General features: G+C 40.4%; 1 protein-coding gene across 1 annotated transcript in view; it reads right to left on the bottom strand.

Moving 5' to 3' along the window:
• LOC144824950 (otoancorin-like) overlaps positions 1 to 17,100 on the bottom strand; it is a 559,576-nt gene that overhangs the window by 476,430 nt on the left and 66,046 nt on the right. The window contains exon 5 of the mRNA XM_078683892.1: positions 7,029 to 7,144. Within this exon, the coding sequence (XP_078540018.1) occupies positions 7,029 to 7,144 (116 nt within the window). The remainder of the gene's footprint in view (positions 1 to 7,028; positions 7,145 to 17,100) is intronic.

The raw sequence follows: 17,100 nt of genomic DNA, 5'->3' as shown, positions 1-17,100 counted from the left end.
TCTCTGTGCACTGCAATGAGGCTATGTGCGCCCACACACTGACCATGCATGCAAGAGTTACCTGTATTTTCACTTTAGGCCAAACAGGCATGTACTCACATGTTTCTTTATTAGCATTTGTAATGCCAAACAGGTTTAGAAACTCACAGTGTGTGTTACTCCTTCTGTGATCCAGCCATTCCCTGGTATTCATGCTGTATAAGAGGTAGAGCTATGCAAGACTGGAAATTCATAGGAAAGTTTGAGCCAAATCCGATCCTTTAGAATATCCCACAGGAAATGATGCAGCAAGTGGCATAGTGTCACAAGAAACTTGTTACAAGTCAATTGGATCACAATTGGATTGTCAGAAAATGTTATATCCTGGCCCTCCACAACACCGGACCAACAAATCTGAACATCCGCCTATCCTTCCATGCATGCAAAAGACACCTCCATTCAGCAGACGTCTTCTGGCCACTATTCCACGCATCTGCAAGACCAAAACGGGAGGAAAATATTTCTCCTACCTTCCAGCCAAGGCCTGGAACAACCTCCATCTCTGGCAAGTCCCAATTCAGGAAGGACCTCAAGACCTGGCTCTTCGGTTTACCCCAGCACTCAATGGAGGTGTCTCCCTAGTCCCTTGAGACCCTCGCGGGTGAGTAGTTGCGCTTTACCAATCCTGATTGATTGATTGAATTATTAAGGAAAGCATGATCAAAGAACCCAGCACTTAAAAAGTGATAAAAGCAAAGGACTAAGCCAAATCTAAGGGAGTGATTAATGTGGAGAGGGTCTGTCAGAAGCATATATGAACACTTTTTAATGTGTAATGCGCAGTGTGAATGTTGGAGACATATTCTGAATGGAAGATTCTGCTTATGATATCATAGGGGAGGGCAGGGAGCCTTGAGTAAATATTACTTTTCAAGTCACTTCTCCTGCTATTAAAACTACAGCAAACATTTGATCACCACTCCCCTGTAAGGAAGACTAAGAAATAAAGGGTCATGGACAAAGGCTGAGTACTCTTCCCCTTTACAGATGGAAACCTATGCAGAGCTAATCCATGTGACTCAATGTGAAGTCTTTGCGGACTGTCAGTTGATGTTTACTCGGCCGTCACAATGATGACTATTGTCTTCTAACAGGAGTGTCATAGGACCTTAAGTATTATTGAGCTGCAACAGAATGAGCAAGTTACTGCTCTTGTACACTTGCTTCTCCAAACGTATCTACATTGAGAGGTCAAGGTTTATTTAAAGTAGTGGCAGTAGGTCTGGAACTCAGAGTAATCACATGCAATAAAATGAATGTCCATCCTGAATAAGTTAATTGATATAAGAGTATGTCTTTATAAATATTTAGGAACATGATGGCCTTCCTTAAGATGATGCACGGTGGCACAAACCACACAATTCTAGCACTTTCTTCATCAGCCAAAAGACCCTAAATAATTTTATAGCACTTACATGTCAGTTACTACAATTCAAATACCCTGGGTGTCTTTGGAAAATCAAATCGTAATGGGAAGATTAGTGCGTTTTCGCCTACCTTTTCAGGTCTTTGGTCCTCCAAATTTTTGCCATGTATGTATTTCCCTAAACCCCTCCCCAGGTCCCCCTAACCCCTCTCACTCCTCCCTAAAACCCTTCAATTTAGCAGTAAGTATGCCCCTTTTTCCATTCACTCTCCTGGCCCCTCTCATATGTACAACTTAGGGCCTGATTACGAGCTCATAGAGAAAGCCTTCCAGGCGACTCGGATCTGTCGAGCTTTCCGAATGACTCGTGCTCCGGGAGTCCGAGCTACCGATTCCAATGTGTCCATATAGTGACAGAGTTGGTTCGCTCCGACGCCCTTTGAACTTAATGGGAGCCCCTTTACAAAATGCTTTCACAGGCTCTCATTGCAAAAAAGGGTGGGTGGAGAAAAGCATGTCCCCTGTGGCAGGCAGCCCATGGTGCTCATCACACTGTAGATGCATGGAAAGGGGGGACGGGTCCCCCCGTGAATGATTCAGAAGGCTCTGGGTGAAGGGGGGCCTGCCATGCCCCCCCAAAGTTTGTCCTTGCAAAACCAAGTCGATATGGCTGTCGGAATCGTGCATCGTACTTGCTCGTTTGGTTGGCGGCTCCATTGCGTGGCACAATTCAGCTGCAAACGAGTCACACAACAGGAACGTGTTCGGAACCTATTCAGTCTGCTCGAAAGGGATCTTCGCATCATACTTGGTGGTTCGGTTCGGGGGACGATTCGGTCGGAAACATAGCCTCCGAATCTGATTTGCTTCTTCCGAGATTGTAATCAGCCCCTAAGTGGTAAACTTAGATATGGGTGGATCTCCCCTAAAGGAAAGATAGGCAAGGTGGAGTTTTACACTTTAAACACATTTCATATATAAGTAACACAATGAATGTAGAAATAATATTAAACTCTTTATATCAAATGTATTAATTAACATAAAATACATATACATGTAATTAAAAACAAAAAACAATTGACTAATTTACATAAATTATGAATACCAGCACAGGTGCACCACAATAGTTAACATAAGACAAGTCAGTATTTAATCTACAGTTCCAATAAGTCACGGAGATCGAAGTTCCTCAGTTTGATTTCTTTATTTCAGATAGAAAAAATGAAGCACCATACAGCCAACGCGTTTCGTCCCAAAGAGGGACTTCTTCAGGGCTTATGCTGATAAGAAGAGTCTTCAAAAAGATGGTGTAAGAAATAAAGATCTGAGGGAGTAGCACCGCTATTGATGGAGGGGATCGTCTTGCCAGGTTGAGGACAGGAGATCCAATGATAATCCAATAGAAGTGACCGCGATGTTCAGTGTTACCGATATGTGTGGGTCCAAGCAGATGGATCTATATATGATGAATAGATCTAACTGTCATCCATATCTTAAAAACGACCCCACAGCATAAAGACACTCATGCAAAGTATGTATGGTAGAAAATGCCCAAATCGTGATGTAATAGGCACGATCTGTAGTGTCAATGCCTGGCCCGCAGTGACCACGATGAGTCCTCCAGCAAGGAAAAATTACATAATTACTATTCAATAAAATTATTATCAGTCAATAAATAGTTATTATTCATTATTAATTAACTACCCACCCTATACCCCTGCAAATCTAGCAGCCCCCAGCTAAAATTTTACTTGCAAAATAGGTATTCCATAGTTAACATATTTTAAATCAATTAATAATTGGTAAACAAATTATTTATTTATTAATTTCCCAGCCTAGAACACTACAAACCTCGCAGCCCCCAACTAAAATATTATTAAAATAAACACATATTCCATAATGTTAATATGTAGAATTAAATAGCTAAATTCCAAATTATTATTAAATATTACTTAATTAACTTGCTGCCATATACCCATATAGGCCAGCATATCACAACTAAAATATCAGTAAAATATATCAGTATTCGATATTTTACATGATTAATAATTCATTAAATAATTAATTAAAAGTTATTACTAAATTGTCATTGAATAATATACTTTACTTCCTACCCTAGACACCTGTAAACCTAGCAGCCTGCAACTAAAATATAAGTCAAATAAATAAGTATTCCATAAAATTACATAATTAAAATCAAATAATTACCAATTAAAAAATGTATTGTTAATTATTACTTAATTAACTTCCCACTCTATACCCCTAGAAACATAACATCCTGCAAATAACATATAGCGAAAATAAATCAATATTATATAATTTACATAGTAACTATCAGTCATATGATTGAATTAAAATCTGTTAAATAAATTATAAACAATTATTAATTAATTAACTTCCCATCCTACCCCAGTATAAACCCAACAACCCGCTATAACCCTATAAATTACTATTTAAAAAACGTTTTAAATCACCTAAAATTACAAACTATATGTAAAAAAACTCACCTTTATATAAACAATAATAACAGAAACAATTTTAAAAATAATCTTACATTGTTATAAACGTTTGTATAATACAAGTATGTAATTGGTATGGGCTCATAGTGATATGTTTGTTTGGCAGTATGTCCCTGTAGTGCCACAGGCACCAATAGGCTATGGAGGGAATACATGCATGCCAGGATGTTGAGTAGAATGAGACCTGTGCGAGATAGTGTCCAGGTCCACAAAATGCTAAATGTATACTGCATCTAAATGCACAGTAAGAGAAAACGTGTTACAGCTACTGAGGACGAGCAAGCAGCCTATATTAGCCATGTTTGGAAGAGTGTTAGGATAAGCCTTAACCCAAGGATGTTTGATGTCATGGTTGGTTTCATAATGTGACCCAGTTTGTCTTGCTGCATCTCCTAAGTGCATTTATACTACGTTGTGCATTTGATTAGAGTGCAGCAGAGAGGTGTAAATCTGAACTTTAAGAAGTGTATCCTTATTACTGTGGATGATCATAACCTAATTCACAGTTCTGCTATCAAATTGAGAACAATTTGATGGACAGTGAACAAAATGTTTTGATATTTTGTAATATCCACGGTAGAGTATTTTATAAAAATAATAAATAGCCTCTCAGTCATGGCCATAAGATCTTAATTAATAAATATGGATAAAACATTGTATATCTACTTATAATAACATGTGACAAATCATATTTATATCTGCTTAAAACACTACCAAAACATTTCCATTTTTGCACATTAACACACATTTTGAGCTTACTATCATTCGTATTTCGCTGCTGTGGACTATGCGCCTGATTTACAAACTGCACTTTGTAGTACTTTGTGTAGTACTACAAAACATACTACAAAATGCTATGCACATACTATTTGCAGAGTTTATACCTCGACTCAGGAGTGTCTGCACAAATAAGTAAATGCTTTAGTAGTAAATGTAGGTGGGACTGTAGAGAGTGAGTGGGTAAAGGGGCTGACTTACTCCAAAGGGGAATAGATAGGGACGTCACCCACCCACACAAGAGTAAGCCAACTGCTGTACTCAGGGTAGTTGAGACATGTAACTTACACTTTTATAGTAAATTTACACTTGAGTTTGTGAATACTGAAAGCAATAAACGTACTGTAAATTACTCAAAAGTGCAAGTTACCTTTGTGAATCAAACCCATATATTTAATCGGTGGTTCAAGTAAACATAGCCTTGTTTCGAATCTGGTGTAGGCAAGTGAGAAAGCATGCATTTCGCTAGGTCAGCTTTTTAATAAACCCTACTACATCTCCTTCTCAAGGACTTTTCACATTCTTCTTAGGAGACGAACTAGGCACCTGTTTGAGTTTCTGTTTGATCACATGTGATATCCTTTATTTGCTCCCTTATTGCAATTGCATAAAAGGAGGAGAAAAATAAAGAAATGTAGCTTTGTATACTCAGACAGAGCTGCGCTGTTCCTTTGGTTAGCAAAGCTGCACTTTGATTAGCTTTGTGGTGTGCAACAATTCTGGCATTAGACATATTTTTCGCTTCTGTGGGTTTCCTCAAGGGTGTTTTCTTTCTCAATATTATTAATACTGCTGTTGAGCTGTGAAAATCCCCCAATTTTCCAAGCTAGTAATAGAAGTAGTTGTCCATTCATCCACCTGAACATGCTGTTGCAAAACATCCACCATCATGTCTTGTCAAAGCAGTCTACAGTCACCTGATTCTACATTGCCTCACACTAAGGGCCTCATTACGATACCGAGCAGAACCTTTCTGCCCGACAACGTCTCGGATTCAAGATCCAACTGACTCATGGTCTGCAGTTCAAACTGACCAATTATGAGTCAACCAAACACTGTTCTGTCAGAGTCCCATTGTTCCCTATGGGAGCTCATGTTCTGCCTGACAACATAGGCTGTTATGAGGAAATGGGGTGTGTGCGGAAAACCCTGCACCCTGTCGCGGACACCACATTGTGCCTACCACACAGTGCAGGGATTTATAGGGGGTCACTTAGCTACCCCCTTGCCCCTCAACCAGGGGACATAGGATGAAGGGCGCCTGCTAGGGGCCCCCAAAGTCACTTTCCGACAGCCTTTACAAGTTGGACAGGCCAACTAGGAAAGGCTGTTGGAAATTGACATCGTAATCAGTCGGTCCGAAATGCTGTTCGTAGAGGTGCACAATGGGTTCCGACAGACACAAATACTCCGAGAGACAGTCGGAACTGATTTGGAATAGTGGTTTTACTTTCCGAACATCGTAATGGTTCAGGCAGATTATATAGCGACCCAATGTCATTCAGAAGGGTTCCGATGCGGTCTAGGAAATTCCAACTGTGGGGCAGAGGTTTTCCGACTGACATCGTAATGAGGCCCAATGTCTCTTAATCCATAAACTCCCAGGGCCAGGTCTAAACTAATCCTTGACACCCATCAACATATACTTAAAAATATGGTTACATTTACCAAACGGCATCATACCCTGTCCAACCTCAACCATGGTCCATTGCAATTATTGTCTATTTACCCATCTCATTGCAAACTTGCCCACATCAGAACGTGTTTGGCTCTGCTCTCCTCTCCTCTCAAGATAGCAACCAACATCCGGATTCTTAATGATCCCCCTTGGGCATACAACACAAATCTCATGTTTCCTTTACTACTGCTCTACTCCCACCTATTCCTCACCTTTGTATACAATTTTTAATTCTATCCTAAACTTTGCTATATTGTGTTTTTTCATAGCCTGCATTGGAAAATCTCCTTCCAAGGTCTTAAACCCCTGTTCTGCGTCTACAATGCTTGTCTCCCTCCAGCTTTTAATATTCAAGTTCCCTACTTAGCTTTCTGGTTCCGACATTCTCATACGCCTTCTTTTTTCTGCTCATACTCTACTGATCTTCTAGCAGAAGGTTTGTTTGTTTACCTGCTTAAATATACTATCACTGCAACACCATATTTAATTTGAACATTTAATCCAATTGGTGGAATGTGATAATATATTTATTAGAAAAACAAGTATTTCTAAAAGAAAATTCCACGTTGGAAATAAGGCTTTCCAGTGGCATGGTGACATCTTGTCCTCCCATCTGATCTACACGTATATGTATTTAAATGATACTCACTGAGCTCTTTTCCATACTTGCTACAGTCGACAAAGTGGATATCGGAGCCTGAAGCATGAAGCGGTCCAGAAAGGTTAGGGCATCAGATGTAAGCCAGGAAGCCTTGGCATCTTTCACTGTGTACAATCAAAATATAGATATTGTAAAAGTAAGAATAGATACGATATAAGAAAAGATATAAGACCTAGGCTCACCTTTGCAGCTACCTAAATGCAGAAATGATTTTTGAAAGGATTTTTGATACAGGTTGTAACACTCTCAGCGATGACACGCATTAATATATGTACAATGAATGTGGGGGGATTAAACGATTGGAGAAAAAGGCAGAAATTAGCATATCTAGTTAAACATAACAGAATAGATCTTCTCTGCTTACAAGAGACCCACCTCCCTTGGTCTAAGAGAAATTTGCTTTGTATAAATGGATTTGAACTATTAGCCTGTACAACTCAAACATTAACAATCAGAGGGGTTGCCATTCTAGGAAGAAAAAGTTTAGGGAAAGCTAAAAAGGTGAAAGTAGATAGTAATGGCAGATGGGTGATTATAGAGATGGAGTTGGGACTAACCATTTGTACGGTGTATGGTTCTAATGAGGACGATCCCGAAATTTACGATTTCCCAGAAATAGAGCTTGCAAATTGGCCCTCTCCTCTAGTGTTTACGGGAGATTTAAATATTTCATCTGAATGGGGGATGGGTACATCGTATCAGGGAAGGAAACCTAGAGTATTTAAAGCGGTTCAATCTATGTTAGCTTCTCATGGGCTTCAGGACCTATGGAGAGCTAAAGAACCTTCAAATCTAGGTTATACTTACTTTTCAAATCCAGCCCAGAGATATTCAAGATTGGACTAATTTTTTGTCTCTGCTTTGGAATCTGAAAAAGTTAAGATAAGTAGACTCCCAAGGGTTATTTCAGATCACAACCCTTTGCTGCTGAACTACGATATGGGAGGGCTAGAACGGTCTAAAACAAACTGGACCTTTGAAAGAAGGCTGTTAGCAGATAGCAGATTGAATAAATGGGCTGGCGAATTTTTTGCGGAAAATAGATATAGTACATCCCGAAATGGGGTCTGGGAGGCTTTCAAACCACTCTAAGAGGAGAAACAATCAGCTGTGCTGCCAGGCTTAGAAAGGAAGATAGAAGCGAAGTAGAGAGACTAATGGTCAAACTAGTTGAGGTGGAAGAACAACATATAAAGGATATCGCTACTGGCAGTAATACCGAGGCTAGTCAGGGAGTTTTGTTGGCAGTAAAAGTGGCACTGCAGAAGGAGGTTACACAGAAAGCAATAGGGGAGTACCAAGCTTCGAGGGCAAAGAGGTACGAAACGGGTGAGCAAGCTGGTAGAGCACTTGCACTCCGGATTAGACAGGAAAAAACAAAGAATGCGATCCCATGTATAGAAGAGGAAGGGATAACATACACAGAGATAAAAGATATCCTAGTGATATTTAAAAAATACTATCAGGAATTATATGAGAAGGACCCTTTCAATAATGATCAGGAGGATAAGTGTATTGACAGAGGACCGTGTTTGGATGATACAACAAGAAAAGCACTCGATAAAGATATTACGTCTGAGGAAGTCTTATCTGCCCTGCGAGAATTAGCGCCAGGGAAAGCATCTGGTCCTGATGGTCTCCCCTCGGAGGTTTATAAAGCTATTGAAAAAGAGATCGCTCCTCTTTTAGTAGATCTTTTTAATGGGATATTGTACTTTGGGGTGGTCCCCGATTCATGGAAGGAAACTAACATCATAGTCTTTCATAAGAAAGGCAAACCAGCAGAGAAACCGGGGTCATATCGACCTATATCCTTAATAAATGCCGATACCAAGTTATATTCACGGATCTGGGCGAAGAGGTTGGGCAGGATCATAGGCGATCTTGTCTCTCCATGGCAACATGGTTTTGTTCCTGGGCGTGGTACGACAGATCACACATCTAGAGCAATAACTCTGTTTGATGCCCAGGAAGCCGTGGGGGGAGGGATGGCCATGATCCTGCTCGACGCAGAAAAAGCTTTTGATCAGGTGGAGTGGAGCTTCCTCTGGAGCATTTTGGCCGGGAGGGGTTTTGGTCCAAATATTATTAGGGCTATTAAAGCTATGTATATAGACCCAGAAGCGACAATTACGGTAATGGGAGAGAAATCAGACAAGTTTAAGATAAGTAGAGGGACACAGCAGGGTTGTCCCTGCTCCCCCATACTATTCGCTCTATACATTGATCCGTTCATTCAGAAGATTTTAGAGTGCCCTAGAATATCTCCTGTGATTTTTAATAGTTATGAAAACAAGATCTTAGCCTACGCTGATGACTTGGCGGTTATCACAACAGACCCACAGCAGACACTCCCAGAACTGGTACAGATGGCTAAACTTTTTGGTCAAGGTTTTGGATATCTTCTGAATGAATCCAAAACCCAGATAATCTGCTCTAGAAACATACCAAGACCCGACCCAAGATATGTTGATTCTGCTTTATATTTAGGGGTTAAGATAAATGCTACAGTGGGTAAGATAGTGGAAGAGAATTACCTTCCCCTTATTAAATCCATAGAGCTAGAACTGAAAAGGATGGATGCCCTTCATCTTTCGCTGGTCGGGAGAGTAAATGTTGTAAAAATGGCGATGTTTCCAAGGGTGCTATATCTATTTAGAGCCATTCCCCTATATATTGAGGAGAAAATTCTGAAGCAATTAGAGTCTGTCTTTATCAAGTTTATATGGCAATACGGCAAGGTTAGACGTTCAACGACCCTTATGTCCCTTCCGTGGGAAAGGAGTGGGATGGCACTTCCGAACCTGAGATTGTATCACTGGACCTGTCTCCTAACCCAGATGTCAATCCTGTTTCAATGCGACACTGATGCGACTATTACAGACAACCAGGGTCCCCCTCCCATCTTCAATCTACTAATGGGGGAGAAAGCTACGGGATTACTGCTGACGGAACTGGAATATAGGTTCTATAGAAAGGCACGATTTAAGATCCTGCTAGGTGCATGGCAAGTATGGAAATCAATTCTAAAAAAAATTCATATCCCTAAAGTCAACCCTTCTCTCCTCTTGGTTAATTCTAGCCTTTTTCCTCACTTAAGCAATGACGGGATCCTACGAGTCTGGAGGAACTTAGGGGTTAAGACTATTGGAGACCTAATGGTAGGAGATAGGATAAGCGGGTTTGAGGACATGCAAAGGAGATATGGCCTCCCCTCAAATCAATGGCTTATATATGGGCAAATCTCCAGTATCTTACAGTCTTGTAGACCAAAGCTCAAACCCCTCGTAGACTTCCCTGTGGTTGAGGGTATGAGAAGAAGGTGTAGGAAGATAAAAGATATTTACAACATGCTGGTGTCCAGATTACAGGACGATGTAGGAAAAGTAGAAAGTGATTGGGCAACTAAATTGGGAAACACGGATGTAGATTTGGACCTAGTATTAAGCTTGAATAAAAAGATTTTTAGGGCGTCCAACTTACGAGCACAACATTTTAAAACAGTCTTTAATCTGTACCATACACCGGCTAAATTATTTGCTTGGGGTGTTAGGAATGATGATTGCTGCCCGAGCTGCAATAAGAGACAAGCTGACCTACTACATATGTTCTTTACTTGTGAACGATTGACCCCCGCCCTGGATGGAATAACAAAATTCTGGGAGGGGCTGCTAGGTCATAAGATTGATCTATCCCCAACACTAATGTTATTTGGCTCAGATTCTAAATTGGTTCTAACAGATGACGAGGCTGCTTTGGTTTTTATGTCGGTCGCCGTGCTTAGAATCATTATTTCGGCCGGTTGGAAGGATGTAACAGCCCCGTCTTTTCAGATGTGGATGTCCAGATTCTTGGCCATTTACAATATTGAGTCTGCCCTCTATGAATTTAAAGGTGTTAAAAAACGAGAAATGGGAAGACGATTATGGGCCCCGGTTAAGAATTGGATGGACGATAGAATAAGAATTTGAAATGTACTGTATTGCTATATTTATTGACAGATCTTTATATAATTTTTTACCCCCATATAAAATATTGTGTTCTTTAATTGTTCATATATGTATCAGATGTTCTTAAACCTTGCTTATGGTTATGTACTTATGTATTTCCTTATTGCACCATGAACTCCAATAAAAAAAAAAGACATGGTCTGATATTATGTATTAGTTTGCTGGTTCCTAGCTGGACGGCTCTCTAAAGTGAAGGCTAATTATTTCTATTTGACACGCAGAGGAATCTGAATATCAATTATAATAAGTGGAAGTTGATATCCTCTTAGACCTACTATTGGGGTCAAAGAGGATAGCAGTTTCTACTTAAAATCACAGTTTGCAACTTTCTACGAAACCAGGAAACATAACAAGGCTGATTCTCCCTTTTAACCACTACAGTTGATTCACGAAAGACAACATTTTTTTTGTGCAGTGTAACACATTCCCTGTTGGTCTGAGGCTAAGTTGCCACTGCTTGCCTGCACAGTTGGTCAGGAATGCTTTAACTTTGCTTTGCGCGAACCAGGAAGGTCAACTCAAAGCCTTAAAAAATGTATTCAGGTCTCCCTTTAAGATATTTTTCCTCCTGACGCAAAACCGATTCTCTAGAGTAAGAACAAAAATGTAATGAACATGGTGACCGACTTGTCTTGTTTAAGCTCATGAGATATCCTGACATGTGAACATTAAACTCTGATGTGATTCAGATGTTCCTGGAATAATCCTTCACATAAAGGGGCCCACAGGAAGGCCACACAAAGTTTTTATGTGTGCTGCATTGTGCAGTTTACATGAAACATCAAATCGCCATGAATGTTTGTTCAAGTGCAGGATGGTGTCCCTTCCTGCACATGAACAATCACTACACAAATGATGATTTGCAACTTCTATGTGTGCTGCACAATGCAGCACACATAGGAGTTACAAATCACCAAAAGTGATTGTTTATGTGCAGGAAGGCACACCTTACTGCACATAAACAACAATTCAGTCAATGCAGGTACCCTTGCACTATGGTGCAAGCATGCCTGTGTTGGCACTAGGCAGCCAACTGTAGCACCAGTGCTAGGGAAAATCAGAAGTGTGCAGTATTAAGGGAACGGCATCAAATGGCTAATCGTGGGTTCACTGAAAAGTTGTGGCTACATATCATAAGAATAGAGTCTACCAGTATGAGTATACCGAGAAAATAGGACGCGTTTTTGCCCATCAGAAAACAGATAAAAAGGCGCGGAATGTCATTCAAGCATCACAGGAGACAATGGAGTCGTACATAAGTGTCTGCAGCTCATCGCTGATCAATTTGCCACTTTCTATCAAAGGATTTATAGCAAACCAGGTATTATCGAAGGTCAGGTTATAGCCAATTATTTGGCCGAGAGCCAGATCCCCGGTTAAATTACATACACTCTCACGTACTAGCTGCAAAGGTGTAGATAGGCGAAGTGGGGGCAGCAGTGAGTAACATAGCATCAGGGAATGCTCCTGGGAACGATAGTATCCCCCTGGAACTGTATGAAGTATTTATAGATATTCTAGCCCCTGATTCCCTAAAACTGACAAACCACATATACAGTGGTGGGGAAGCTCCAGCATCAAGGGGAGTGATGAACATAGCCGATTTTTCTTAAGATGGGTAGATCACCGGAAGACAGATGGTCCTACTGTCCAATTTCCTTGATAAACGCAGATGCAAAGATATTTTCAAACATGTGTCTGGACACTTTTATGCATGAGTTGTCTCTAAACAACAACATGGGTTTGTGCCTGGAAGAGACACGATGGTGCATTTCAATACTGCTATCTCTGCCTTTGATGTTGCTGGTAAAATACCAGAATGAATAGGAATGATAATGCTAGACGCATAGAAGGCCTTTGATAGAGTCACCTGGGAGGCACTCTGGGTGGCCATGGGAGTGTTCAGCATTGGTGACCAGTATATAGCCCTAATGCAGAAGTTATATACCGAGCCAAAATTGTCTCAGATGGTAAAGTCTCCTCTTTATTTTCCACATTTAGGGGGACGCGACAGGGATGTCCGCTATCCCCGTTATTGTTTGCTCTCTATGTTTGAACCATATATTAAAGATTTGCTTCTGAACCAGGACATACAGCCACTAATGCTGCATGGGGTCAAGTTTATAATAACTATATATGGAGATGATATTGCTCTATATGCCACCAACCCATGTACTGCTATGAACTGTAGCTCTAAGGAGGGAGAAGCATTTGGGGTGTAATCCGGATACAAGTTAAATCTACTGAAAATGCAAACAATCCTGAACCATGAAACGCCTACTCCATCTACGCCAGTTATGGGAGCTACAGATACTGCCACCTACTTGGAGGTTCACTTTAGCAACAGAGTGGAAAGTATAGTCACCCTCAATTACGAGTCACTACTAAAGTTAGTCAGTGCCAAGCTACGGCAATGGCATCGACTTCCTCTGAGTATATGGTGTAGATGTAATATCATAAAAATGAATATTCTACCCAAGTTTCTTAATATTTTTTGCTCCATACCATTGTAGGTACCAGATGTGTTTTTTTGGGCGACTTGAAGAAGCTATAGGGATTTTTTTGGGGTTACAGGAAAGCCAGACGGGCCATTAGGTATTTGAAATTGCCATATGAGCAGGGCGGACTCAAACTGCAGGATTTTAAACTTTATTTTTGGGCTGCATTTTTTGGCCGAATTCAGGGCTTATTTAATGGGGATAACTTGAGGGAGTGCACAGCTTGTTATCAATTAGCATTAGGACCAGATATCAGATATGCAATGCATAAGCTTACAGATCCTAATTATTTCAAAAGGGTAAGATTTAGGGTGATTTGGGATGTGGTTCAAGTCTGGCGTGAAATATGTATTAAGTTTTCTTTGCCAACTATTCACGCACTTACTCTATTGTGGGGTGATCCAATTCTCCCGAATATCTTTCATGACAATGTGGAGCGAGTCTGGGGAGAGAAAGAGCTACAAAAACTGGGCCATTCATATGATAATCAGGGAGTATGATCCTTAGCTGCGTTACAGGAAACATTTGGTCTACCTCAAAAATCCCTTTTTAAATATGTTCAGGTCAGGGACTATTTTATTCACAAATACGAATTTAATAACTACCAGGAGATCTCCGGAGTTTATACATTACTCTATCAATCTTCAAAATGTGGCATAGATACATTTTATCGGGAGCTTGTCGCATAGTGAAGATGATAGCGCACAGATAGTGGCAAAATGCAGCCTGTGATTAGCAACTACAATAACAGGATTAGAATTACAAAAGGCACAGGAAACACTCGATCAAGCAATAGTTTCTGTGAATCTCAAACTGCAACAATTCAAAACGATATATATGCTTTATTATACACCGGAACGTATTTCCAAATGGACACCGTCTACGAATTCACCAAGTGTACATTGCCCAAAATGTAATCTCTATGCCGCAGACATGGTACATTTGTTTATTGAATGTCCAACCCTTAAAGAATTTTGGGATAGTATATTCCGACTGCTATCCACACAGATGGGGCTCAACTTTAGCTTAAATAACAAAGAGATATTAATTGGTGTACAGAGTGGGGACAATCACAGTCTTAAATCTCTGACATCAGTCATCACAGCTAGTGCGTGCTTATGCATTGCGATGGCATGGGTGGAGGTAATACCACCTAGAGTTGCTGAATTTTGGTCATTATTCCGACAAACGTATGAGTGTGAAATGGCAATAGCTAAGGCACATGGACCCAGGCGATTTATGAAAGTGGTTAAGATCTGGTCCAAACATCAATGGATGTAAGTTATCCATAGTACAAAGGCTTGAGTATGGTATTGATATTCGCATTGTGAATACCTATTTTCGTCTCTCTCTTTGGTACAGGTGTCTTTTTTTGTTTTTGTGTGTGTTTTTTTTCTTGACCTTTTCTCTGGTTTATCTCTTGTTAATTATAGAATGTGATGAGTTGACTTAATCCTGTAAAATGCCGTGATCCCTCTGACACAGTTAAAATAAAAAATTAAATAAAAAAAGAGAATAATTTGATGCAATGCAGGGGTAACTCTCACCTCATTCATCGAGGTGATATGCATTTTATAAAAAAGAATCTTCATTTCTCATAAGTACACAAGTAAAATCTAACAAACAAAACACAGGTATCGGTCATCAGTTTCACTGATACATCATTTGAATGCATCATATGTGCTAGGGGTTTCCTCAACATCTAGGTGATATTCGCTGCAGAGATCAAACATTATCTTGGCTTTGAAGACAAAGTCTGCCTGCAATCATAGAGATACGTTTTTTATTGAGACCAAAGATTGTACGGTCATGCAGAATAAACCTCAAATGAAATGTTGTTGAATCTGACCAGTAATTACACAGCACAACGACATACCTCCTTTCTGAGTTGAAAAAAAACAAACTTTATTGTTCGATTAATTAAAATCATCACAATATGCTAACATTCTAAAATAATTATCTAAAAACCAAATATGTTAAAACGCCTGATTATTGCCACAGTTTAATTTGACCTAAAACATTCGTTACAGTGTCATGTTCTAGTAATACTATTTTAGTGCAAAGAGCGTTCATTTATAAGACAGAGGTTTGTCCATCTCTCCCCTGTTTCCAGACCTGTAGATTTATTTCTGCGGCTCAGCATTTGCGGTTAGTCCTGCACGGATTAGGTCTGTAAATTTCCCCAGCCGTGCTGCTATTTGACTTTCTGTGGATGAAAAGCACAAGTCCGAGATTTCGCTGCATCGCTTGAGGCCCTGAGCTCTGCAGATTGGGATGACCAAGCGATGCCTCTCACTGGCTAGCTTTGGGCAGCAAGACAGCAAATGATACCAGGATTCCTGATGGTAGTCACAAAGTCTGCATGCTATTAATTTGTCCGCACGGGCCCAGCTTTGATTGAACTCCACAATGGGTAATGCCAAGATCCTCATATAAGTGATCTATTTTCGAACTTGATTTGATAGTGCTTGCTCAAAATAAGGCTGTGCTTTTCCCACTTTGTAAGAGGCGTCCAGTGTGGAAAGATTTGGATGGTGATGCAGACTTTCCAGATCTCTTGTAAATGAAATGTGCTTCACCTGTCTGTTCACTGCTTTTTTCCATGCGGCAATTGAAATATTATTATTGACCAGGTTTTGCTCCTCTATTTCTAGTGATTGAATAGCTCCCGTCAATTGTGCTTGCCATGGTGAACCCTTTTCTTCAAAGATTGATTTAATTTGAGCTTTCAAGGCTGTTGCTGGAGCTCTCAAAGTGCGGATGTAGTATTTTATTGTATCCCCCTGGCAAGAGATGTCTGGGCGAGAAAGTCCCAGCTCCAGCCTTACTCTGGCTCTCCTGGCCTGTCGTGGGATTGTCAGCACTTTCTGGTATATGAAAGATTGAAAGCTCATGTAGAAATTCTCAAAGGCGCCGGGAAAGGTTAGGTGGCCGTAATTAATTGAGGGCACTGTTTTTGCTTTTAGAACTTTCAGAATGGGTTCCGTGAGTGGGCTATGTAATTTTCGATTGAGATTTCTCAAGCTGCAAATAATCCCAGCACCTTTAATTCTTAGATATTTCAGATGAGCAGTTGATTTTGCCCCTTCCGTGAGCCTGAGACCCAGGTAGTTGTAATTTTTGCAAGATCTAATTTGCTGATCCCCTAGGCGCCATTGAGCTGTCTGTTTTCGATGGTACTTTCCAAAGATGAGGATTTTCGTCTTGTCCTGGTTTACCAGTAGGTTGTTCTTTTGATTGAAGCTATATACCGCATCTAAGGCTTTTTGCAAGCCAATCCTGGTATGATCCAAAATTACAAGATCGTCGGCATATTGAAGAATTTGCAGCCTCACGTTCCCCATCTTCGGGATGACTAAGTTTGCCCCCTCCAGTGCTTGACCCAGGTCGGATGTATAGATGTTGAAAAGGAGCGGTGCAAGAACGCACCCTTGTTTAAGGCCGTTGTTGGTGTGGACCTTATTGGTCAGTGACGTTTGACTAGTCTTGATCCTTACCCAGGTCCCTTCATATAGCGATCTAATTGCCTTTAGCAGCTTTTGAGGTATACCC

Source organism: Lissotriton helveticus, chromosome 3_1 (genome assembly GCF_964261635.1).
Source record: "Lissotriton helveticus chromosome 3_1, aLisHel1.1, whole genome shotgun sequence".
Lineage (NCBI taxonomy): Eukaryota > Metazoa > Chordata > Amphibia > Caudata > Salamandridae > Lissotriton > Lissotriton helveticus.
Note: the sequence above shows the minus strand (reverse complement) of the source record. Positions and strands in the feature narration are given on the sequence as shown.